Source organism: Nesoenas mayeri (genome assembly GCF_963082525.1).
Source record: "Nesoenas mayeri genome assembly, chromosome: 1".
NCBI classification, from domain to species: Eukaryota; Metazoa; Chordata; class Aves; order Columbiformes; family Columbidae; genus Nesoenas; species Nesoenas mayeri.
This window is the reverse complement of record NC_137541.1, coordinates 38,562,020-38,584,764: the sequence shown is the minus strand read 5'-3', so window position 1 is coordinate 38,584,764 and position 22,745 is coordinate 38,562,020. Positions and strand designations below refer to the sequence as shown.

At 47.2% G+C, this 22,745-nt stretch overlaps 1 protein-coding gene across 1 annotated transcript; it reads left to right on the top strand.

Annotated features, from left to right (window-relative positions):
• Positions 1–5,179: 5,179 nt before the first annotated feature.
• On the top strand, positions 5,180–16,382 carry IL2RB (interleukin 2 receptor subunit beta; the record flags this gene model as incomplete). The annotated part of the gene is made up of 9 exons (XM_080361469.1): positions 5,180–5,297; positions 5,629–5,755; positions 7,312–7,417; positions 8,577–8,685; positions 9,653–9,801; positions 10,220–10,391; positions 12,201–12,297; positions 14,085–14,169; positions 15,555–16,382. The coding sequence occupies exons 1-9, from the start codon at positions 5,216–5,218 to the stop codon at positions 16,380–16,382; spliced, it is 1,755 nt and encodes a 584-aa protein (XP_080217595.1). The 5' UTR covers positions 5,180–5,215.
• Between the last annotated feature and the right edge of the window lie 6,363 nt (positions 16,383–22,745).

The following is a 22,745-nucleotide window of genomic DNA, read 5'->3' as shown; positions in this document are numbered from 1 at the left end:
TAAACTGGTAAAATGAAGAAATTCAATAAAGAGCTCCCTGACACACTACACAGTGGTTCCCCTGCAGGTACATTTTTTACAGGCTTTTTTTCAGAGCAGAGCTACAATTTAAGAGTAAAATAACAACAGATGTAGAACATCGTCTTAGTTTTGAGAAGTGCGCGTATACGAATGGCAGGAAATTCAATTTAAAGGTTATAGTTGAAATAACATTATTTGGAAAGTACCAAAAATAACCTACAGAGCGTCTAGAGATCTTCAGAGTGTATCCTGTCAGGAAGCGAACTTGGGTGGCCATCAGGGCATCTCTGCACTCATCCCCTCACCTCCTGCTGGCTCTGCAGCCTTCCCGCTGCTGGACTCAGAGTCCCATGAGGACAAGACACCGAGATGGATCTACTGAGCCCTCCACTGGGTTCACCCCTGGTGAGCTGGGACGTTTGTAAACCACAGGCAAGGCATCTCAGTTAGCCTGGGACTCCAGTCCAGGAAAGAGAAGGAATGTGTCCAGCCTAACGACAGATAATGAGTTGATGAATCATGGGATAATTTGACACCACACGAGACTTTTGCCCTTCACAGTTCTTCACATTCTCTGTTCTCCTGTTCACCTCTGCTGCTCTGCGGAGACTCTCAGAGGACGCGCAATTGAAAACAAGAAGTTTCAGCAGCACTGCTCTTCTCTGGTGGAAACAGAGTGCAGGAAGGGGGGAAAGATGAGCCTGTACATAAGCACCTGCCTGAAACGAGAGGATTTTTAAAACTTACATTACTTCTAAAACACCAATCTGGCCGAAACAACACCTTTAACCAAACCTCCAACACCACACTTTTACCTGCTGCTTTAACACTGAACAACATTGCCAACAACTGAGTTCACCCGTCTCAGTCACCATTATGGGGACAGGAAGGTAATCGCAAGAACACCTCACATGTGTTGCTGACAATATGGTTTTGTTTGGCTTCTCACATTACAAATGGCACCATTCCCAACAATCTTGGTATAAAGGAGATTAAAGTGCCAAATTGTCACTAGCCCAACATCCTGGGCAATTGAGTCTGTACACTGTGCTGACAGCAAGTGTATTTATCTGTATCAGATGGAGTCTGGACACAATCACAGCATTATGTCTGCGTAGGAAACACTTTCTTACTAATGCCATGCAGTTGTTGTTTTTAGCACATTTAAATTGTGTTTCCAATGGAAATTAAACATGCTGAGGCAGTCTGTGTCTCCATGCATCGGTATTTGACTATCTGTTGGCTGATCTGTCAGACCATTACCTCTCCCTCCACAATTTTTGAAAAGTAAGTCAATTCCAGTCACACTTGACAAAGATGTACATCCCTTGCTACAGTTAAGCAAAGGTGGGTGTCTCTCTGAGAGCTGTCTCTCTGTTAGGACCTTCATTGGGAAAGTCTTCAATATGACACCAGTCCTTACCAGGTATCAAAAAAATCTATATGAAAATCTATCACAGAGACCCAGTTCTAGAAAAAACTGTATCCAGTGAACTGGCTGACCAGATAAATCCTTGTTTTCAACTGTAGCAGCTGCTCATCTTCTCCAGGGACTAACTACATGTTAATTTTTCCTCTTCCACTATTTCAGGTACTACAGTGTGCAACTCATCTGATTCTTACTATATTTAAAAAAAAAAAAAAAAAAAAAAAAAAGAAATGGATGCTTTGTGTTCTTTCTTTCCCAAAGTGATCTTTGATCTGAAGGAAGGTGCAGATTTCTCAGCTTGAAGGAAGAACGTGAAAAATTATGGTTAACATAAAAACTGCCTTGCAGCCACAGAGCTGATAATACCAAGAAGTTACTCACAGAGCACTTCATTGCTTCAGTTGAGGACTTCTGTGCCTGAGTATACTGCATTCATTTTAGGAGCTCCTGAGAAAGGTGGGCTGTGCCTTGAAGGTACATGCCATTGCAGATCCACCCTGATCGGACCCTCCAAGCTGCAGCCACCACAGTCAGTGGCTGCAGAACAAGAAAGCATACAGCCCATCCTCTAGAAGCTGACTGGTCAGGTTCCCCAGTTGCCCTCATAAACGGTGGCCATAACAGGAGCCTTCAGATGACTGGCAAGAACATCCAAATGGCACCTCTCACACTCTTGATCCATGTCATGGGTGGTGAAGAAGAAGGTATTACCAGACTGCTGGCTGAGTGCTTGATGCCTGAGTGGAGTTTGAACTGCAATGTTCTCTCAGAAATGGCCATGGGAATCCACTGTTACAAACTCCTTCAGAATGGCTCTACCCATGCCATCAAATCACTGTTTTGGTCCAACAGTCCAACACTCTTTCTCTTTGAAGTCTAATATCTTCTGAGATACAGTCTCTGGGCTCTGCTGCCTGTGACTAAAAACTCATCCTCCTCCTACACATTTTCCACTACCTGAAACCAAGATGCCTTTGTTGCTAAAGGAGGCTTAATCCTTCAGGTTTGTATAGTCCTCAAAAAGGAACTGCCTGGAGACTTGGGATTAGCCTCTGGCAACTTTTTGTCAGAAAAATGTGCTTGCTGGACCTGAGCTTGGCCTTGAGCTGCTCCAGGAGAGAAAGGTAAGAAGTGCAGAGCGTGGTGATCAGTGCGTGTAAAAGCAGATTCTCATCATCTGGCCCCACATCAGTGGCCATCTTTGTGCAGCTCCGACCAAACAGGAAATATGATGTGCTGCACTTCAGAGAATTATATTTGTGTATGGAAAAAGAGAGGTGTGTGGGGACACGTGCATGTGTATGCCATCGCACTGTGGATTTGTAGTTGTGTCTGTCTTGGCTTGGGATGTGAAGACAAAGTGTGCTGGGGAAGTTATCTGCCTGTGGCAAAAGGATCTTCTAAAACTACATATGTCCTGCAGGGCCCCTGAGGCCTTATCTGTCTGTGAAGGTAAGGGCACGTGAAGCTTTGGAAGAAGGTGGACATAGTTTTCACATCCCTGTCTGGCCTATTGAATGGACAAGCCATGCCAAGCAGCTCTTGCAGGTACTGCGGGGATGATTCTTCCTTCTGTGGAGTCACTGGGGTGCTCAGCTGGGTAGGGAGGCCATGGGATGGATGTTCCTGTGGTGTCACACCATCTGCAAGCGTAAGGGCTGTGCCTCAAGCTTGCTCACATTCAGGACTGCCCTCGTTCCACTCCCACTCTGATGCAGGATGGGTCCTCTGAAACTGGGGCACTGGTGGGGAGGCTGGTTTTGTTCTAGTATTGCTTAGATCAGTGATTCAAGTAATTTTTCACAAAGTAGTCCGCGGTATTTCTACTGCCGATTGACTCCTATCCCCAGTTTCAAAGTGATCAGTGCACGTGCACAGATCCTGAGAGCGATATGAGTGATGTGTTTGGGTGTCTGAAAGAGGAAACTATGGATCTCTTGCCAGTGTCCCAATAGGACAGGTCCTTCTCTCTCTGTCTCTTTTGCTTCCCAGCAATAGTTATAAACTGGTCCCAGTATATCTGAGCACAGCAAGCTAACACCTGATCCCTCCACCCTTGTTTCTGCACCTATTGCTTTACCAGCAGGAAGTAGGACGTGGTTTGGGGCTTTTTATTCTCGGCCTCACTATCCTTTTCGATACTTCAGGGCCTTGTCTCAGTCTGACAAGGCAAGCAAGCAGCAGCTTCCTGTGAAAAGGTGAGACGAGAAGACGGAGAGACTGTACATGTATGAGAAGAACAGTCGTGCAGCAGAACTTCTGGGCTGGAGGCACCTCTTCTCTCATGCCAGCAGCACTGGCTGACACCTGGACATGCACTGAGCTAGGATATCCCCCTCCATCCCTCTCCTTTTCCTCCCTACCCGTTCCCTTCACAGTTTGACGTCCAGCACCTGCATCTATCCAGCCCCGCAACCCGGTCTCTGGGGACTCCTGCGTCTGGACCGCTGGGTTCCTGGAGCTGGAAGGTAAAGGGGACGATACCAGCTCTCTCCCACACAGGGGTGGCTGATCTGAAAAGCGTCTTGGAAGGAGTTTCGGTCTGACAAACTGAATCTCGATGTTGGGGAGGGCTGAGCACTTATTTATCTCTCTGTCTCTCCACAGTCCTCTCAAATCATACTCCACATCTCACAACCACACCGCCTGCTTGCTTTCTCTCTCTTTCTCTCTCCTTTGTCTGTTAATCATTGTCGTCATGTTTTTCTTCCTCTGAACCTAATCTTTTATCACAACGGGAATCAATGTTATGCCTCATGCCAGCCCTTTATAAACCCTCTCTTCCCGCTGCCCTGGCAGTCCCAGCAGGCTCCAGCGGGACTATGTCTTGTTTTGCCCAGCTCTGCCTGGGCTCCAGGCTTGCTGAGAGGTGAGGGCAATCACTTCTTCTGTGGGTAGAGGCAGATCTCGAGCTCTGGGTTTCCAGGGGTATGAGGAGAGTGGGATGCTTGAATGAGAAGCCTGTAAGCCCAGCCTGTCTAATACGGAACGTGGCTGTACAGGTTTCGTAAGACAAGGAGTCTCCCTGAGTGCCACAAGTAGATGAGGGGTGCTGCAAAGTTTCCTAATTACAAAGCCCAAATTTTCTGCTACCCCTAAAAACGCTGCTCCTTCCAAGGAAGTGCGGGGTCTACATGGTGAGGATGGTGCATGGTTTGTGCATGACTATGCAGTATTTTCTGATATGTTAAAACCTTGACTTTCCAGAACTTGGTAAACTCCTTCTTCTGCCTGATTTCCATCCCTGTCCCAAACAAGCCATTCGACATTTACCTCTTAAGCCACAAGTTCTGCAACTAACTTTTGTCATTTGCAGCCAGGGACCCCTGTTACTCAGCAAGCACCTAGTTATTTCAGCCCTTGGGCTTACCAAAAAAAGAAGCTCTTCAAGACGCAAGCTGTGCGCAACCAAGGCAGCACTCTCTACCTGAGTCAGCAAGCAGCCTGAAACAATACAAGTGGACGGTTACACAGAGACACACATTTCCAGAAGGCTTTACTCCTGCAAACAGCCCACCTGTGTTGTACTACGAACAGTTTTAGTGCTGAGCAAAAGCACCCAAGGCAGGAAAACAATGAGGTGCTGAGGGAAAAGCACAGAATCCAGAGTGGAAAGGGTATGAGTTTGAGCCTGGAAGATTGGCACTGGCTTTGAGTTCTGCCTTGGGACAGTGGATGCCTCCTGTGAGATGACATCTTCCTAATTTGCATTGCTGAGCTATATTGGGGGGGCGTCTTCTCTCTTTCAGTGTGTCACCAGTACAGATGAAGCCCTCTTTGCTGCTTCTGTGTCACCTCTGGCTGTTCAGCCTCACACATCTCTCACGGGCATCAGACTCGGCACAAGGTAGGAAATGATTCCCTTAGCTCGTGGCAGATAGGCGAATAGGGAGATGGATCAACCGGAGGAGCTTGTTTGCCATGGTGTGTTGCTGTGCAATGCTTGTTTTGTAACATACAGCCAGAGCGGGTTGCAATAGTTACAGGTTTCTTATGAGAACATAACCTCCAAGGACATTGCAAAGTGAGTGGCTCTGCCTTTGTTACCTGGAGACAGTTACCCAGCAGAGGAGCCAGTCTGTATTTTGGGATGGGGCAGAACTATCTGGGGTGATGGTTAATGCCAAACATCATTGCTAATTTAGCCACATTGCTGTCTATCTCTTCTCTGCCGGCAGGTGCCTCCAGCCTAACCTGTTGGTATGACTCACGGGCAGCTCTCTTCTGTGACTGGAACCCAGGAAGGGACCTGGTTGAAGCACCATGCCAGCTGGAGATTCTATCCAAGTTAGCTTTTTGTGACAGGTGAGTGACTGGAGAGGCTGAGTAAAGCCAATGTTTAGAATGAAAAGTGTCCGGGAAAGTTTAGCACTTAACAAAAATGTAAGTTCCGCCTCCCCAGGCCAGGTGTAGCGGAGTCACGTAGCTGAGGCGCTTTGTCTGGAACTCTGTCTCTAACCCTGTGTTGGCTGAGGTGCTGAGCATGGCTCAGTGTTTGTCATCTCACAATCCCAAACTGTTTAGCATAGCCCATCTTCCAGCTCCATGGTTCTTTCTGTGCTTCATTTTAGAAAAAGTTTCTCTTCCTTGATAGCCACTCTCTAGAGAGAAAGGCATTTTCAATGGGAAAGGGGGATGTATAGAGATGGTGGCAGAGGAGGTTTGAATTGAAGTTGTACAGGGGCCATTTGCCGTTGTCAGTATGAACTGGGATGTTGAACCCTGAATAACAATAAATGAAGGAAAATATTGTTCCCCTTACCTCCCTTGGCTGTTTCATTTCTCCCAGTTCCCGATGGTTTCCTCTCCCACATGTCTCCCAGCAGAGAGGTTGGTGTGTGGCCAGTACTGCAGTGGCAGCTGACTGAGTCTCTGTGATCTCCAAGTATAACATCTCCAGTCAAGAGACTTGCTCGCTTACCCCATGGCTTCCCTGGATTCTCATTATAAGGATAGCTCAGTATGATTCTTGCAGTCGGTGCGTTTTTTGTGACTGTCATAGAGACAGTTCCAATGGGGGGACAAGGGAAAGTATATTCCAGGGTCTGGTGAATGGACCTAGAAAGCCAAAAGATTTATGTTGCTCCATGAGTGAGAATCACAGAGAAGGGGGATGGAATTTGAGCTGAATTTGGAATTGTGCCATTGCTTGACCACAGCCATAGGACATCACTTCTCCCCACAGTCAGCAAGTCCCGGCCTTGATCTGACCTTACAGATGGAGCAGGCATCTCAGTCTGATAACCCCTCAGCTGCAACCTCCCAGATATTCTCTGCCCTGTCACCCTCTGTGCCATAGCTCAGCTCAGGCCACCCAGCCACGCTTGTCAGAGCAGAAAACAGGTCATGGTGTAGCACTGACAAGTGTGATGTACAGTTCTGGCTGACTGGGATGTGACCTGGTTCAGACAATCGATATCTCAGTTGGTATCTGAGATCCTACAGGACTGTCAGTGGCTTGAAAGGAGACCTGTGAACTATAGAGAGGCTGAAACAGATACCAGATACCTGTCTTCCAGGGCAACATTGGTGCAGTTGTGGCCAGCAGCTGTGTTTGGGTTCCGTGTGCCCTCTGGTATCAACAGGAAGCAGAGCAGGTAGCCAGAGGTTTCTGTGAAGACTTGGAAACCAGAAACCTGCTGTTGTCTTTGGCTTGAAATAATTGGGATGCATTGACTCCCCATATGCCAGCACATAAAATTTGGATGAGTGATGCAGTGGGGAGAGAAAGTGGAATTACATCCTTCCTGTAACCTGTTCAGCAAAAATGGTAGGATGCAAAATGTTTGAAAGGCCTTTAGCATTACATAAATACAAAATAGCCTCCTTGGCTCACTGGAGTTCTCCTACTTAAACCCCAGGTCATTTCCCTTACCTGAAAAATTCAAGGAGCACTGTGAATTACCCAAGGCAGAACACATGACAGGACTGAGGAGGTGCATCAAGACCTTCAGCAAAAACAGTAATGTGAGTAATTCATCTGGAATGTCCTGGCAAATGACAAGGTGGGAAGGATTTGTATGTGGATTTTGGGTGTATAAACAGTGTCACACACAGAAGCAGTATAAAAAACCCAAACCTAATCCCTGACTCCAGTTCTGGTGCTTGGCTTGCTCTTGTGTGTTGCTGATATGCACAGTCCCTGTGGGTTCCGCTGCAGGAAGGACTGGCTTCATTGTGAGCTAGGCCATGCTGTCCTGATACATGCAGAAGAGATGCAGGACAGACAGATCACGTACAGTTTCTTATGTGCCAGTTACCTGGGTTTGGCCCTAATCCCTCTGAGGAGGGATGGACATCACCACCAGCTCTGAGGTCACCTCTTGACCTCATTTTTCTTGGAGAGGTCAGTACCATCTTACAGATCATTAACTACAGTAAAGTCTGATTAGATGTGTCAAATACAAGGTGCAACAGCAGTGTATCACTAGAGCTAATGGTGATGCAAATCCTCTGGCTGTTATTCTTTATTTAAATCAGTCTTTTTTAGACTCGTATGTACTTCCTTCAGTGATATCCAAGATTACTGTATCCTTGAGTTTTCAGAAAAAAATTCACCTAAATATGAGCTAATTCTGATATTGATAGTCACAACCAGTTCTAATGACAAACTGTCCTACATTTGTACATTACGTGCAAAGACAAATTGCAGAGTTGCTAGTTCAAAAATCTTCTCTTTCTAATCAAGTTAATTTTCATTTGTTAATTTAATACTACATGATGTATGTGGCCCTTTAGTATCATTGCATTTCAAGAGTAATAATTAATACTAATCTTGGCTCAATGTTACCAATGAACACAGAATGTTTTAGTAAAAATTTTTTTCCCGATAAATGTCACCCATAGAAAGTAACTTTTCTTCCTGCTTAGCACATACAGCAAGCCTAGCAAGCTAGCATGTCACAATATTTTGTGCCCATCTCACCAATGAACCAAAAGAATCCAGCTACATCAAGTATAAATCTTTGGTTATGCACTGACCACTGAGGCTTATGCCTTTCAGCCACAAATATAATCCATATTTATTGTCAAGTATTCGTAAACCTCTTATACATAGGCAATGCTTAGAAATACAAATGTTCATTGATGAGGCTTCAGTGTTACTAATGGTAAATTTTCCTTTCAGACTCAATGCTTCACCACCGCAGACCGTCTTGCCATGTCCGTCCATTGCCAGATTGGAGAAAATAAGTCTATACCTGTGCAAATAGAAGATTTCAGTCCACTTGCAAATAGTGAGTACTCATCTGTCTTTTAGTTTCTGAAGTTTCCCCACAATAGCTAATTTCTCTTCCCCGTCCACCCCTATGCAACACCCATAGCTGATTTTAGACTTGTCTCTTTTCCTTGTTGCCTACTATACCTAGCCCAGATGAACCACTTGCACCTCTAATGTGCAATGTCATGCCAGCCACTTTGTGCCCTGTCCTGTGTCTAAGACACTGTTGAATGACAGTGCTTTTCACTAGGAGTTCTGGCTTCAAAATGGCAATGACATCTCAGGTGACCTCCTGAGAAATGCATGCTGCAACAAGGAAGGAAAGTCTTACTGCTCTTCCCTTGCCCTTCTTACCAGTTATGTGCTACTGCCCTCCTTTAAGCCAGCTTTGCCATGCATCAGTCTTTGCTGAAAGGATTCAATTCACTAAACCAGCAGAAAAACATCTGCTTCAGTAATATTTTTTTTTTGCTGGATGGCTGAGTGTGCCTTGCTCAAGGAGAGGTCCAACAGGGCTGCTGGAAGGTGAGGCATAGGAAGGCGTGGCTGGAGTCAGGCTTTGGGAAGGGTCAGCCCAGACAGTCTGTGTAACTCCATCCTCTGTGGCTGCAGCTGAAAAGCAGCTGTCACCCCAACCACGCTCCATTCCTGTCTGCACAACTGCTCTGTGGGTCACTTCTACAAGACAGAATGCGTGGCCATGTGGGATTGATTGCACTGACTGCAAGCGCCACTCTCATAGTCTCACAGGAGGAGCTGGCTTTAACCTGGTCTGGAGACAACAGGCCTTTTGCCTGCAGTGACAGTGGGGAAGAAGAAGGAACAGAGAGGGGAGAACTCACTAGCCATCTCACGTGGCTGTGGCTGGCTGGAGTCTGTGAGCACAGCCGAGACACCAGCCCTGCTGCAATGGGGTTTGCAGTGGAGCCCTGTCACGGACAGACAATGCAGCGGCATCAGCCCTGTTCCTTCTCTCTTTCCAGTAAAGCTGAGGCCTCCAGGAAACCTTCAGCTGGTTAGAAAAACTGAAAACACCTACAACTTAACATGGAGCCTGAATATTTCCTCCCACTATTTGGATGGGGAGCGGGAATACCAAGTGCGGTACCGAACCACGAGTCAGTCCTGGGAGGTGAGTATGGAGTGAGGCACTTGAACCTGTTACCATATGAATCTTGGTCTTCTTTACATCACCCAGTGCTTGTTCCTGGGCCTCCCCTCAGGCCAAAGCCAGTTTTGGTGAAGCTGGAGAGTAGATGACACCTCCTGCCCTCTTATCTGTGTGACCTGCTGCCAGCATTTGGTGATGACATGGAGGCAGACAGGAATCCTGTTTTACTTAGTGCTGTCTCAGACATACAGATAGGTCCAGGACAGACCTGAAAGGGATGAAAAAAGCAAAGTGAATAAGACTTGTCCTTCAGAGTGAACAAGCAGTGCACAAGGTGCAGGGATCTGAGACAGGTCCTCTCTGAGGGCTTTGGAAAAGATGAGTACATGAGGCTGTAAACCAGGGTATTGATGATGCTCTAATTTTACCCTACTCACAGGAGGCCAGGAACTTCACCATTGTGCAGGACCAGATGTGGGTGGTGTTTGAGAGCCTCTCCCCTGACTTGAAATATGAGGCAGCTGTCCGTGCAAGGCCAGGTGCCTCAAGTACCTCCAAAGGCGTGTGGAGCGACTGGAGCGAGACGATACTGTGGAGGACACACGCTGACCGTAAGGATCAGAGTCAGGCAGTCTGGCTTGGAGGGGAAAAAGGGGACACAGGGAAAACAAAGTAGAAGGGCCAAACTGGCTGAGAAGCTGGATGAAGATGGATAGGGAGGATTGTGTTAATCAAAGAGCAATAGAAAGGTCAGAAATGATCTGTCTCTCCTAATCTGTTAGGTCAGAATGGCTCAACAGGGCTTAAGGGAAAAGACCCCCTGACCCCAATAGAGCCCCTCTGACTTCCAGAAGACAGTCAAAATCCACAAGACATAAATCAGGGACTGCTTGCCCAGAGCAGTAAGGCCAGATGTCTGACCTGCAGAAGCAGTGGCCAGAACTGGCGTTTTCCCAGGTGCTCCTGTGACCTAGGAACATAAATCCAGCTTTCTAAAATTACCCACTTCATTGGAGCCATTGATCACTGAAATGCAGTGAAAGAGAGCACTCAGCTCTTGAAGAAAAGGAGACCTGAGCCTAGGAAGCAAAGTCTCACAGAGAATGAAAAAGACTTACATGCATGTAAGTCCCTTCCAAAAACATCGGCTGAGACTTGCATCCGTCATTTCCATGAATGACAGCATGGAGGACACCTCCAGCCTTGAAAGACAGTGCCCTAAGCAAGTCTCTTTGGTGAGTCACTGGCTGTGGTCTCTGTCATTTCTTTTCCGAAAAATAAGCAGATAGAGGTTATTCCTTCTAATCTCGCCCCCACTCTGCCCCTGCTCAGCCCTCACTCCCCCGTGTTGTGCCTGGTGCTGGTATAAACAGAGAAGCTATGTTTAGAAAGGGCGCTGTGTTGCTGTGGCGATCAAATTTTGACAGTGTGTGATGTCAATGAATAGGATACAGCCGCAACCAGTTGTCATAGCAACCAAGACCCAAAGATAACCAAGGTACCAGAGACAGAGGAGACAAAGTGATCTGAGTAGCATGTCAAGGACAGGCAAAGAAAGAATGTCCTAAAAATGTCTCCTCCTTATTTTATTTTTCTCTGCTCCCTCACAACTACCCCAGAGGAGCTCTGCAGGCCCTGACCAAGGGAGAGTAGGGATGAAGGGAAATGTGAGTGGCAGGCAGAGGAAACAGGCACCAGAATAGTAAAACCAAACAAAAGTTCATTGGGGAGATGTGTGTGAAAAGAAAAGTATGAGATAATGCCAGACAAGCCTGAGGAGTGCTGGCAGCTCTGGCAATGTGGGAACTCAGTCTCTTTCTCCTAACTCCACAGTCCAAGTACCAAAACCATTATGTAGTGGAAAGCTGCAACATTCCTAGCTTCCTAAAGCTTTTCTACATGTCTTCAAAGAAATAAGTCAGCTCCCTGACCTCTAACCTTCTCTATCCTTGGTCGTCCTGCCTTCTCAAAGACCCATGAACCCCATGCCTCTATTTCCACCACTGACTGATAATGGTGTTTCAAGTGCCATGTTGATTTTAGGACTCCCAGCACTCCTTTGCAACAAAACAGACAGGTTGATGGACACTTCAACCAGTATACTGTGGCACCTTGTCTGTGGAAACCCCCAGCTGTGGTGCTGTTATGAACAGGGATTTCAAACTGCTCAGCACAAATTTTCTAAGCCTTGCTGAGTAGACTCTGAAACCCATCTCAGCTCAAAGGCATCTTACACAACACAGCAGAACTCATTTGTCTGACTTGTATATTATAATTTTATATAGTATTATATATTATACATTATTATAAAAAAGGCCCTCTTCGATCAGCTTGAACAGGCATAGAATTGATGCAGGTCCTACCTCCAGAATTCTGGCAAAATATTTACAGCAACTCTCTTGTTCTCTCTCATCTTGTAGAAACATCCCGGCCGGTCTTGCCAGCTCTTATAGTGAGCACCTGCATCTTCGTGATCATTGGGACTGCCTTCCTTATTAATCTACGGACCCTGAAATGGTAAATGAGAACCAAGTTTTCCTCTCTGTTCCTCTTCTGTATCTTGTGTCTTCTCAAAACCCGGATTATTTTTTACATGGCATTACTCAGGATAGGGAGTGACTTTAAAATATGGTTTACATCCCAACCTTTTGAGGCTGACATTTGTCTGGGGAGGCACATCGCCATTCAAGATGATGTGGTTTCAGCACCATCATTGTATTGTGCCACACTCCTGTGATCTGGTGCTGTGCCCTGGCTAAATTAAAAACAGATGACTCAGCGCTTCTGTTGCCCATGGGTTAAAGTGCTGTTCCCTGGCAGGGACGCACAAAATCGCCTCTTAAAAATCAGGTCAGTGGGCTGAGCACTCCTTCAGTGGAGAGGACCAAGCAAGCCTAGGTACCACTACCTTCTCGCATACTCAAACACTCCAGCAAGAGCTCAGACAGGACGTAGGGACTTCTGGTCTGTAGACAAAACTCCCAAGCGAGGAGTACAAGTCTTCCTCTCCGTGGTCTGTTCAGTCCTGGAGTATGTTGGTAAACACCTACATGATGCTTTAAAGACCTTTTTGTCCTTGTTTCTAGCCAGACATTGCTTTTATTCGGGACTGAAAGTATATCACAAGGTTAGCCCATGGAATAATACAGAGGGTGACCTGTCAACATGGTGAGGTTAGAAATGGCCTCAGGTTTTCTCATCTCAGGACAGGGACAGAGAAGTAGGGTGCTGATGTTCATGGCAGGAAGCAGGGAGAAATGTTCTCAGGGTTGAGGCAGCAGAGGTGGGGACGGCTTCTCTATAAGAACAGAAGGAGAAGCATGTTGAAGGAAGTTGGATACTGAGAAAAGCCACGAGTCACTGTGTTTTACCTCGAGTCATACCACAAAGGTGAGGAAATGTTAGCTGTATGGCACTGAGAGAGATAAAAGTGCCTCCTTCCTCCACAGAGTATAATTAACCTGCGAGAATTGGACAGAGGATAATGCTGAGGTAAGATCCAAGCAAGGATTAGACATGCATGAATAAAAATAGCTTCTGCAGTGATGTAAGTTAGTTTATATGCAAGAACTAGCAAATGATGCTTCAGAGAGCACACGGATTGCCTCCAGAGGTCACGAGGGTCTTTCCTTAGAGCATCTCACAGCAAAGCTTCAGCAAAGAGCCGACATCTCTGAGAGACTGAGGAGCAGATCAGATCAATTCATGCTGCCTCAGGATGACAACTCATTGGATCCAGTAAAGTAGAGGCCACTGGGTGGACACAAGGCATGCTCAGATGGATTGCACAGGCAGCAATACCATGCAGTGTTCTACTAACAGGACGGACAATTGTGGCACAGCTTTGCTAGCGATGGTCCCATTCAGGCCATGTGGTCCTCTGAGTCATTTTGATGACAGCAAAGCAAAGAGGGGGCAACTCACAGCAGCTGGACCTTGGAAACAAGGGAGACCTTCCTATCTTGTCATCAGGGCAGGAGGGGAGGGGGGCAGGTGGAGAGGTCAAGGTGACCAGCCAAGGCAGGGAAGAAACTGTTGATTGGTTGTGCTTCCCCAGGGAAAAGGCTGAGGGGAATGTATTTTCCAATGCTGGGTTTAGCTGCCTGGTCTCCATATCTCTCATCCTTCAGCTACTGTGTTTTAGGCCGCTCAAGAGCAAGGCAAGCCCTCAGACTTATTCTTAATTTACGTCTCCCTCACACCAGTGTAGTAGCCATGAGCTGTGCTGCTCTCTCCTACCCCCCACTGCAATTGGTCAGAATCAGGCCCTGCTTCATTCTTCCTTCTCATTTTCTTTTCTCAAGGTTTAAGAAGATCCTGAAGATTCACATCCCAGACCCTGAGAAGTTCTTTCCCCCACTCGTTTCAGTTCACGGAGGTGACATTCAGGTATGGGACTTGGGATGGAGCCGAGGGATTCTGACGGAGAAGTGAGGGAAAGGAGGGTCCAGCTGCACATGCCCGAGACAGACACTCCATTGTCAAATCTACATGTGCACACACAACACATGTGCCTGTAGCATCAGCTGCTGGGTTCTCCCCTCGAGTTTTGTTTTCTGTCCTTCTAAAACCTGACACTCGGCTGAAGTGTCTCTATAGAACGGAGAAACAGCAAATCACTCAAACTTCATCACCCTGCTCCCCTAACAGGGAGCCTAAGAGACAATGAGGGACCTGCAAGAGGGAGCTTGGCCTCCCAGATCCCCTTGCACCCCACTTCAATCCTTCCCTGCCTGCCCCAGGCTGCCGAGCTCTTCCCCACTTTTCCTGCTGTGATCCCCACCTCCTGGCTGTGAGCCTTTCCTCTGCTCCTAATATGAATTGCCCTCACACTGGATGGCACTTAGCTGTTTTCTGCATTCCTGTTGTCTTTTTTTTTTCTCTTCTTTCTCCACCCCTGCTTTCTCCTTTCCCATGATCTCTCTGTGAATATGGGCAGCTGCAAGTAGGCAACTACCATTCTGTGCAGTATTAAAGGATGTGTCAGATGTGAGACATTTCGGCAGGTGATCCCAAGAGGCATCTTGCTTTAAGAAGGGTGGAAACAAACTGCAGAGGTTCCAGAGGACAGCAAAGCTTTGGGAAAACCTAAGTGCAAAAAGCCTTAGCAAGCTTAAACTAGAGGGGAAGAGTACAGGGCTGAGGGGGGAGGGGGCAGGGGTGTTCAGCTGGCACCCACACTTCCTCCGTGCAGAAAACTAGAAGAATTGGCTTTACAGGCCATGAAGGCAATGAAGTTGGATGTTATCAAAACCAGTTTATTTTTAAGGATAATGATGCACTACAGGATGTCACTCATGGTGAGTGTGGAAATCTAGGCACAAGGGTCTTGGAAGAGCACTTTAGATAAGAAATCTGCGTAGAGCCATGTAGATGTATCAGAAACTGGTTCAGCACCTACGAATAGATCACATGAGACATGTCTTAGTTCTGCTTTTCTTTCTTCCACCTTCACTTATCTTATGGTCTTGCAATCTTTTTCCTTCATATCACTTTAATCTTTCATTCTCCATCCCCCACTTCAGAAATCTCGAAACATAGACTTGCAAGATCTGGTCTTGATTTTGAAGTGACAGATATACTCTCTCTGAAAATCCTGCAGATGAGACATCATGAATGTGAATTTCCCTCCCCACCACCTCCGGCAGCTCTTGCCTGGACAGACAAAATGTTACTTGATTGCTGTGGGTGCTCAGGAGTGGAAAACTTTGGTTTTTCACTGAGTGTTATACTTTGGATGTAACAGTCGCTCTCCTGTGTTTTTTCCCTACCAGAAATGGCTTTCCTCTCCATTCTCCACATCTTCCTACTGTGTGAACAGCACAACCCCGGAGATCTCCATGCTGGAGGTGATGCAGAAGAATGACCAGGAATCCCAGTTCCTACTTTCCAAGGGAACACTGACTCCTGATCCACCCTTAGAAACCAGTGGGAACTCAGTATCCAGCTGCTTCACCAACCAAGGCTACTTCTTCTTCCACCTTCCCAACTCCTTTGAGATCGAGTCCTGTCAGGTCTACTTCACATATGAGCCTTTCACCCAGGAGGGCAGTAGCAGTGAGGACAGCGAGTCTTACCGTGCTCTCCCCTCCCCAGACCTCTGCACACTGGCAGAAGACATGCCCGTGTTGTCCCACAACTTCCTTCACTGTATCAAGGCGACCCAAGGCTTCCAAAACAGCTCCTTCATGGGGGAGAGAGAAGGTGAAGCCCAAGGGGCCATGGTTATTTCTGGGGCTCTCCAGTCAAGGGAAAGCACCTCACCAACACCAGTTCTGAAACAGGATGAGAAGGTGATGGACAAAGCAGCTTTACAACCTGCTGAGGCCCCATGCCAGCTGGACACTGACTTTCCTGACCCACCAGACCTTCATGACAGCAGTACTATCGATGTAATGGAGGGGAGTGGAAAGGCAGTCCCTTCAAATAACCCCTGTACACCAGCAGCACATGCTACCTCCTCTTTCTCTCAGCCTCCACCTCTAAGGCAAACTCAGAATGAGGATTTGTGCAGAACAGCCTTCTCCAGCCAGGACCCAAACACTGGTGCCTACCTTTCTCTGAGGGACCTCCAAAGCCAGTACAGCCATTGCTCTGTCTAGGATCTGCCTGGAGGAAACCCACAGGTGGGAAAGGCCTTCTCTTCACGGAAGGCTAGATGAACGTTTTTTCTATTCAAGAAATGAATGTAACTTCAGCATCAAATCCATTGGGACTGTTCTTTAATGAGTCTGGAGAACCAAGTTACTCCAGGGCTACAAAAACAGTAAAGGGATAGGATGGACAAGGTGTAAATTCATGGATGGCTACATAGGTAGAATTAGTTCTCAAGGTAAAGTGTTAGTGAAATAGACCACTGGAAATTAGAGGACTTTTTTTTCTGGTGAACTGGGCTAGTGGACAGTGAAGCAACACATGGAGAATGATAAAGGCACATTAAGGCTGTTCAGTGGCTACACAGCTCATGGAGATGTAGAAGCCTGATTCTTAGACATACAGGCCAACAAGGACTCACCTTCACAACTGAACCTGTTTCTCAGCTATTACTGGATATAATGGCATAAAAACCCTTTCCCACACTGCTCAAGTGCCATCCCAAACTTCACCAGCTTGTTTCCTTCTTCCCAGCTCCCAGCAGGAGGCTGTGCCAGTGTATCCACACTCTGCATCTTCATCTAAATAACACTTAGCTTTGTGGCTGAGCAGGCACGTGGTCCATTTACCTCATCCCAGCCTAAAACCCTCTAATGGGAGGGAGAAATACCTGAAAAAGTGAATATTAAATTTTATACAAGGAACAGTAGCACAGTGTTGAGACTGATGATGAAATGGGTGAAGACATCTCCTGACCGACCAAAGGTCTAATTTTTAATGTGATGTCCGCAATTCAGGTTTTAATCAGACATTACCTCCTGAGCTACTCAGTCCAGTTTTAGACACAAATCTCTAAGGTCAACTCAGAGCCAGCTGTGTCAGCTGTGTAAGCAGGGCAGTGTAAAAGAAATCCCCATTATTGGGTTAAAAATACTGGGGAAATCCCCTCCCCCCTCCTTCTTCACCCCGGGTCTGATGATGGCAGTAAAAAGAACGCACACATTTTCCCATTCTTGCTGCAATATTTTTCATGAAATCGAAAGCCTCTCTCACCCTGTTGGCAAAACACGGTTATTTGACTATGATAAGCTGATTGCAGAATAGCTCATCCCACATCCTGTATTAGTGGAAAACTTCGCAAACGTGCTGCCCATTCCTTCCATTGCTCAAGGGAAACCGTTACCTAATTAGCAGCAAAGATGTGGTGAATGAGCCCAGAAAACTAACACAAAAATCAGCACCTTTGCTGAAAAAGAAACCTCAATCGACTCACAAAGAATGAGGATGGCAAAGGCAGATTTTTTTAATTTTTCCTCTGCGTTTGCTGATCTTGGTTGAGAAAAAGCAGCACACCACTGAAGAAAAGTAGCAAGGCAAGGGTAGACATGCTGTTCTAGTTATATCCATCCCTGCATTCAACATCTCTACTGTCTGTCCACTTTCTTGCCATATTCCTGGACTATTCAGCAGCAGGAAAATACCAGCCCTGTGCTAAATATATTTATTCTCAGAATTTTTACATCAAAAAGGTCGAGGATTTCAAACTTGTCGGTACTTACGTCACCCCTGTGAGTATCACCCAGAACTAATTATTCCCTACCTCTGCTTGTACAATTGTGGAGTTTCCCCTTTGTCCTGGTCCCATACTGTTGCCTGACCTTACATTGTGCAGCATGATTGTCATTATGTGTCCCAGCTATGAGGTCAGCCACTGGCTTGGATTTCACCTCAGAAGAGCTACTCCAAGGAGTTGAGCCTGCCTGCAGCTGAGAGGCTGGGAGAGATATACCTCTGCTCTCATCCTCTTCTTCACTACCTGCATCAAGATATGGACTGCTCTGTTGTCTCTAGGAGACAGCAGGTGAAGAAGACCCCACGGCTTCCCTGATAAGGAAGTACAAGGCATGCTCAGCTGTTCGCTGTACTTTGAAAAACTTCCCAGATGGACTTCAAAAAGAGACAAAGAATCCCTTGCCCTTGATGGGCAATTTGCTATGTCACCTGGGCCAAGGATCCTAGCTGTACTGATAGTTATCCCGTTCCAGTGTAGACCTTCATAAGCTTCTCAATTATTCTTGCTGCTAAGATGACCAGAAAAGAAAAACTTTGCCTCTTTGTGAATAAAATAAATATTAAGGAATCTATAGTGTTCTTCTGTCCTTTGGGGTTGGGGGAAGGAATTAACAGCTTTCCTAAATAGGGGACTAGACAAAGCTTTGCTCAGACCCATATACCTTTAGCCTTCCTTCCTTCTCCCTTCCCCAAGGGATTCAGCCACCTAAACCAGAAAGCAGAGTTGGAAGTGATCCTGCTGCAAGCCCCAAGGGACCATTCTGCTGGCTGGGTACTTCTCTGCACCTTGTGAAAGCGCTGACAGCTTTCGAGCTGGCAATCTGTTAGCACTGCCTTCACAGGCACGCTGGGTGTGAATGTGTGACACACCACGGCAGGAAGTGCTCAACATCAGATCTGGTGATAACCGGACTTTTCTTCCAGGAAGACAAGGTCATGTGGTCTGCTGTGTGAGTAACCTGGGTCGTGAATACCAGAGGCATAACACTCTCAGTGATACGGGGACCTTTCTCTGCTGGGTCCCCAAGACCTCTTTTGGAAATGTCACATGGGGAGTGGTCCCCTTTCAAGATGATGTGAATGCACAGTGTGTGATTCACAAAACCACAGAAAGATGCTGCAATGGTGTCCATCAGTATCAGAGATAAACCAAAGCTGAATGCCAGCAGTGTGTGGAAAATATTGAGCTAACCACCACAAGCACAAGTCCTCTCTTTATCTTAAGCCCAGAGACAGCAAAGATAGCTGTCACATCTTTCATCTCCCTCTTTCCAATATACCTTGTTTGTAAGTAGGCAATATCACCCTCAGCCTCCTCCCATACCTCTTCCTTTTTTTTTTTTCCTGTGGAGAAGCAAAAAGTAAAAGGTACTTGCAGCAAAGGAATTCCTCTGAAGTCAAATCTGATCAAGGTTTTGGCTCCTTGGTTGATTCAAAAGCCTGCAGTGATAGATGTGGTGTCTTGCTTAGATAGATCAGATTGAGATTCTACGGGGTTTTTTTCTGCTGAAAACAGCAGAGAAGGAAGATGCTTCTTTCCAGGAAAGATGGATACAAAAAGTGAGGTCTCTGGCACTGCAAAGTACCCTAATCTGGGTTCTGACCCACTGTGGCAAGCCCTCATAATGTAAGTTTGGGAAAGCCGTATACACATACATGTAGGCAAAAGATGCATCTAGACCCCAGTTGTCTTGGGAAATTTTGGCTGAAAGTAACTTTTTAAAGTGAAATCTGGTCTCCTGTATCTCTCAAGCAATTCTGAAAGCATTTATTGTCATTGCATGCCTCAGTTCCCATATATACAGCAATGAGTTAGCTGTGATAACCACACTGACCCATTCCCAGTCAAACACTGAAGCTTTTAACTCACATGTAATGTTTATCTGCTAGAATCCACCACGAGGCAACTACAGCAATGGCTTTTGGTCCTCATGCAGTCTGAGACTAAACTGGAACCGGGGGCAGAGATGAAAACAGCTATCCCTGTCCAGCTGACAAGCTCAAATGAGCCCTGACCCGAATGAGCTCAGCCCCAGGTCAATGACACTGGCTGGAGCCCAGCCCCAGGTCAATAGTTGTCTATGTCCCCATCCCTGCCCCCCAGGCTAACTGTATTTACTCTGCTCTAGCTGGGGCTTGGTTGCTTTTCATGATAAACAAAAGGGCACGTACAGAGCTGCAGGGCTGTAAGAAGAAGGTGGTACAGGCAAGGTAGGGGAGGACCTGGGGCTGGAAGAAAAGCAGATGCTGCAGACAGGAGTGAGTTCTGGTGCCACGGAGTACAGGGAGCCCAGTGTCAGGAGACAGGGCAGCAAGAAGCACAAGAAGACCAGAGGGAGTCTTGCAGGTGAGGACTGAGAGACACTGTGCTTTGCTTTCATCTGCATGACCACTGTAGTAACCAGACCCACTGCCTACTGCCATCTTCCTTCCTTCAAGCAATCTACACCTGCCAGCCAGCGTCTGCTCCACCTCTGTGCCAGGGAGCAGACACCCTGCGTTTTACCTCTCCCTCCAATGGGACCAAGGAGGGTATCTAAGAAATACGTCAGTTGCTCAGCAACTTCTTGTCCCCCGAGGAGGACATTGTAAGCTATCTGCACCAGCCTCCTGGGTATTCCCAGCCTTCTCTGCACAGCTGAAGGTGCTCCTACCCTGACTTTTTCCAGGATCCCCCTGCTCTGCCTACAGATCTTGTCCCCCTGCAAGCCTCCAAAACCTCCATTTCAGAAAAGAAAAAAAAACACTGCATGGGGTGTGCTGACCCATTGCAGCAGGACGGTGCAGGACAAAGGCCAAGCTGAAGGGACATGGCATCAGATTATTGATCATTGAGGAGACCTTGAGCCCAGGCAAATAGATGTCCTCCTCTCCCTCCACTTCCATGCGTGCATGAGCTGGCTTGCGTAGGGGGTGTGGGCCAGGCCTCACAGGCGGCAGCAGGTTTCAAAGGTAGGTCTGCAGCTCTGGGGGAAACCCCAGTGCCTACCATCAAATCTTCTAACAAAGAGGCTCTTCTACGGCTGCTTCCTGCCCTCCTTCCCCCACCCCTCTGTCTGCGGTTCTTTGCTTGTTCCTGCTGTTTCTGAAGGGATGCTGTGATAGTAGAGAAATGTCCTTGTTCTCTGGGACCACCGAACCTGGTTCCTGGGGAGGAGATAGTCCCCAGAGGTTACACAGAAAGGTGGCCCACAAGAACCAAGGAAGGGCAATCTGTGCTGGGCCTGTTTGTAGCATGTGTCTGTCTGGAAGGGTGCACTACAGCAAGAAGGTGTGCGACTGCCTGTACAAGTGTCGGTGTTCACCAAGTTGTGTTTAACGTTTCAGAATGAGTTATCTGGTGTGAGTATGTTTTTGTGTTGAAAGCCAGCCTGGAGTGCTCAGGGCTCAGTAACAAGGGTAAAGCAAGGAGACTGAGAAGACCACTCACCTTTATCATGTGAACACTCCAGGCTATCCATGTGGGCTAAAACAGGTGCGAGGCCAACCGCCTGCAACATGTCCTTCCTCTGCATTCATGCCTGCATGGTCACACACACCACTGAGCACAGAAACAACTCACAGACACATAGACATGGCATAGGCATTCCCTGAGACCTCTGTGTCCTCCCACACAGATGCCATGAGCCAAGCACAAGCCAACAGTGTGCCCTGGCAGCCAAGATGGTCAGCTGTGTCCTGGGGTGCATCAAACACAGCATTGCCAGCCACTCAAGGGAGGTGATTGTCCCACTCTGCTCTGCACTGGTGTGGCATCACCTGGAGCACTGTGTGCAGTTCTGGATGCCACAGTGTAAAAAAGTTATTAAGCTACTAGACAGTGTCCAGAAGAGGGCTACGAAGTTGGTGAAGAGTTTGGAGAGGAAGCCGTATGAGGAGTGGATAAAGTCACTTGGTTTGTTCAGTCTGGAGGAGACTGAGGGGAGACCTCATAGTGTCTACAGCTTCCTCACAAGGGGAGGAGGAAGGGCAGGTGCCAAACTCTTCTCTTTAGTGACCAATGACAGAGCCTGAGGGAATGACAGGAAGATGTGCCAGAGGAGGTTTAGGTTGGACATTAGGAAAAGATTCTTCACCCAGAGGGTGGTGGAGCACTGGAACAGGCTCCCCAGGGCGGTGTCACAGCCCCAAGCCTGGCAGTATTCAAGAAGAGACTGGACAATCTCCTCAGATACGTGTTGTGAACCGTGGGGTTGTCATATGTAGGGACAGGACTTGGACTTGATGATCCTTGTGGAACCCTTCTAGAAGGGGTGCTGGTCAGGAGAAAGCAGAAGCAGCAGCCTAGGGTATACGAGGGGCAAAGGAAGCCAGAAGGTGTCCCCTGGCACAAGCAGAGGGTGGTGGAGGGCTGAACATTGTTCAGGTGCTCTTTCATCACTAGCTCAGCTAGTGAGTCAGTGCCAGCATGGGCTTAGCCCTGGAACACTTGGTCTGGTGGGAATGGCAAGGTTTGCTTACTTTTAGGGACCTAGAGCAAAATGGCACAGCAGGCAAAGTGCAACTTCAGGCTCCCAGGCTGGGCTGCTGTTTGCAACTTCTGTGTCCATTGGAGGTTATGGATTTTCTTTCACATTGATTTCTAGGTCAATAAAATAGCAGTTTTAGAAACATTTCCAGCCTGAGAGGACAACACTTTTGTCTCTGGAGAAATTCATGTTGTACTCATTTGCGGTTTTGGCCGAAGCAAAAACCAGGGAACGCCTTTGAATATTGAGAGATTACCCAGGAGACATAGGCAGAACAGTGTCCTGGAAGCCTGTCTCCCACTGAACTAGGAATTTTACTCACATTTGCAC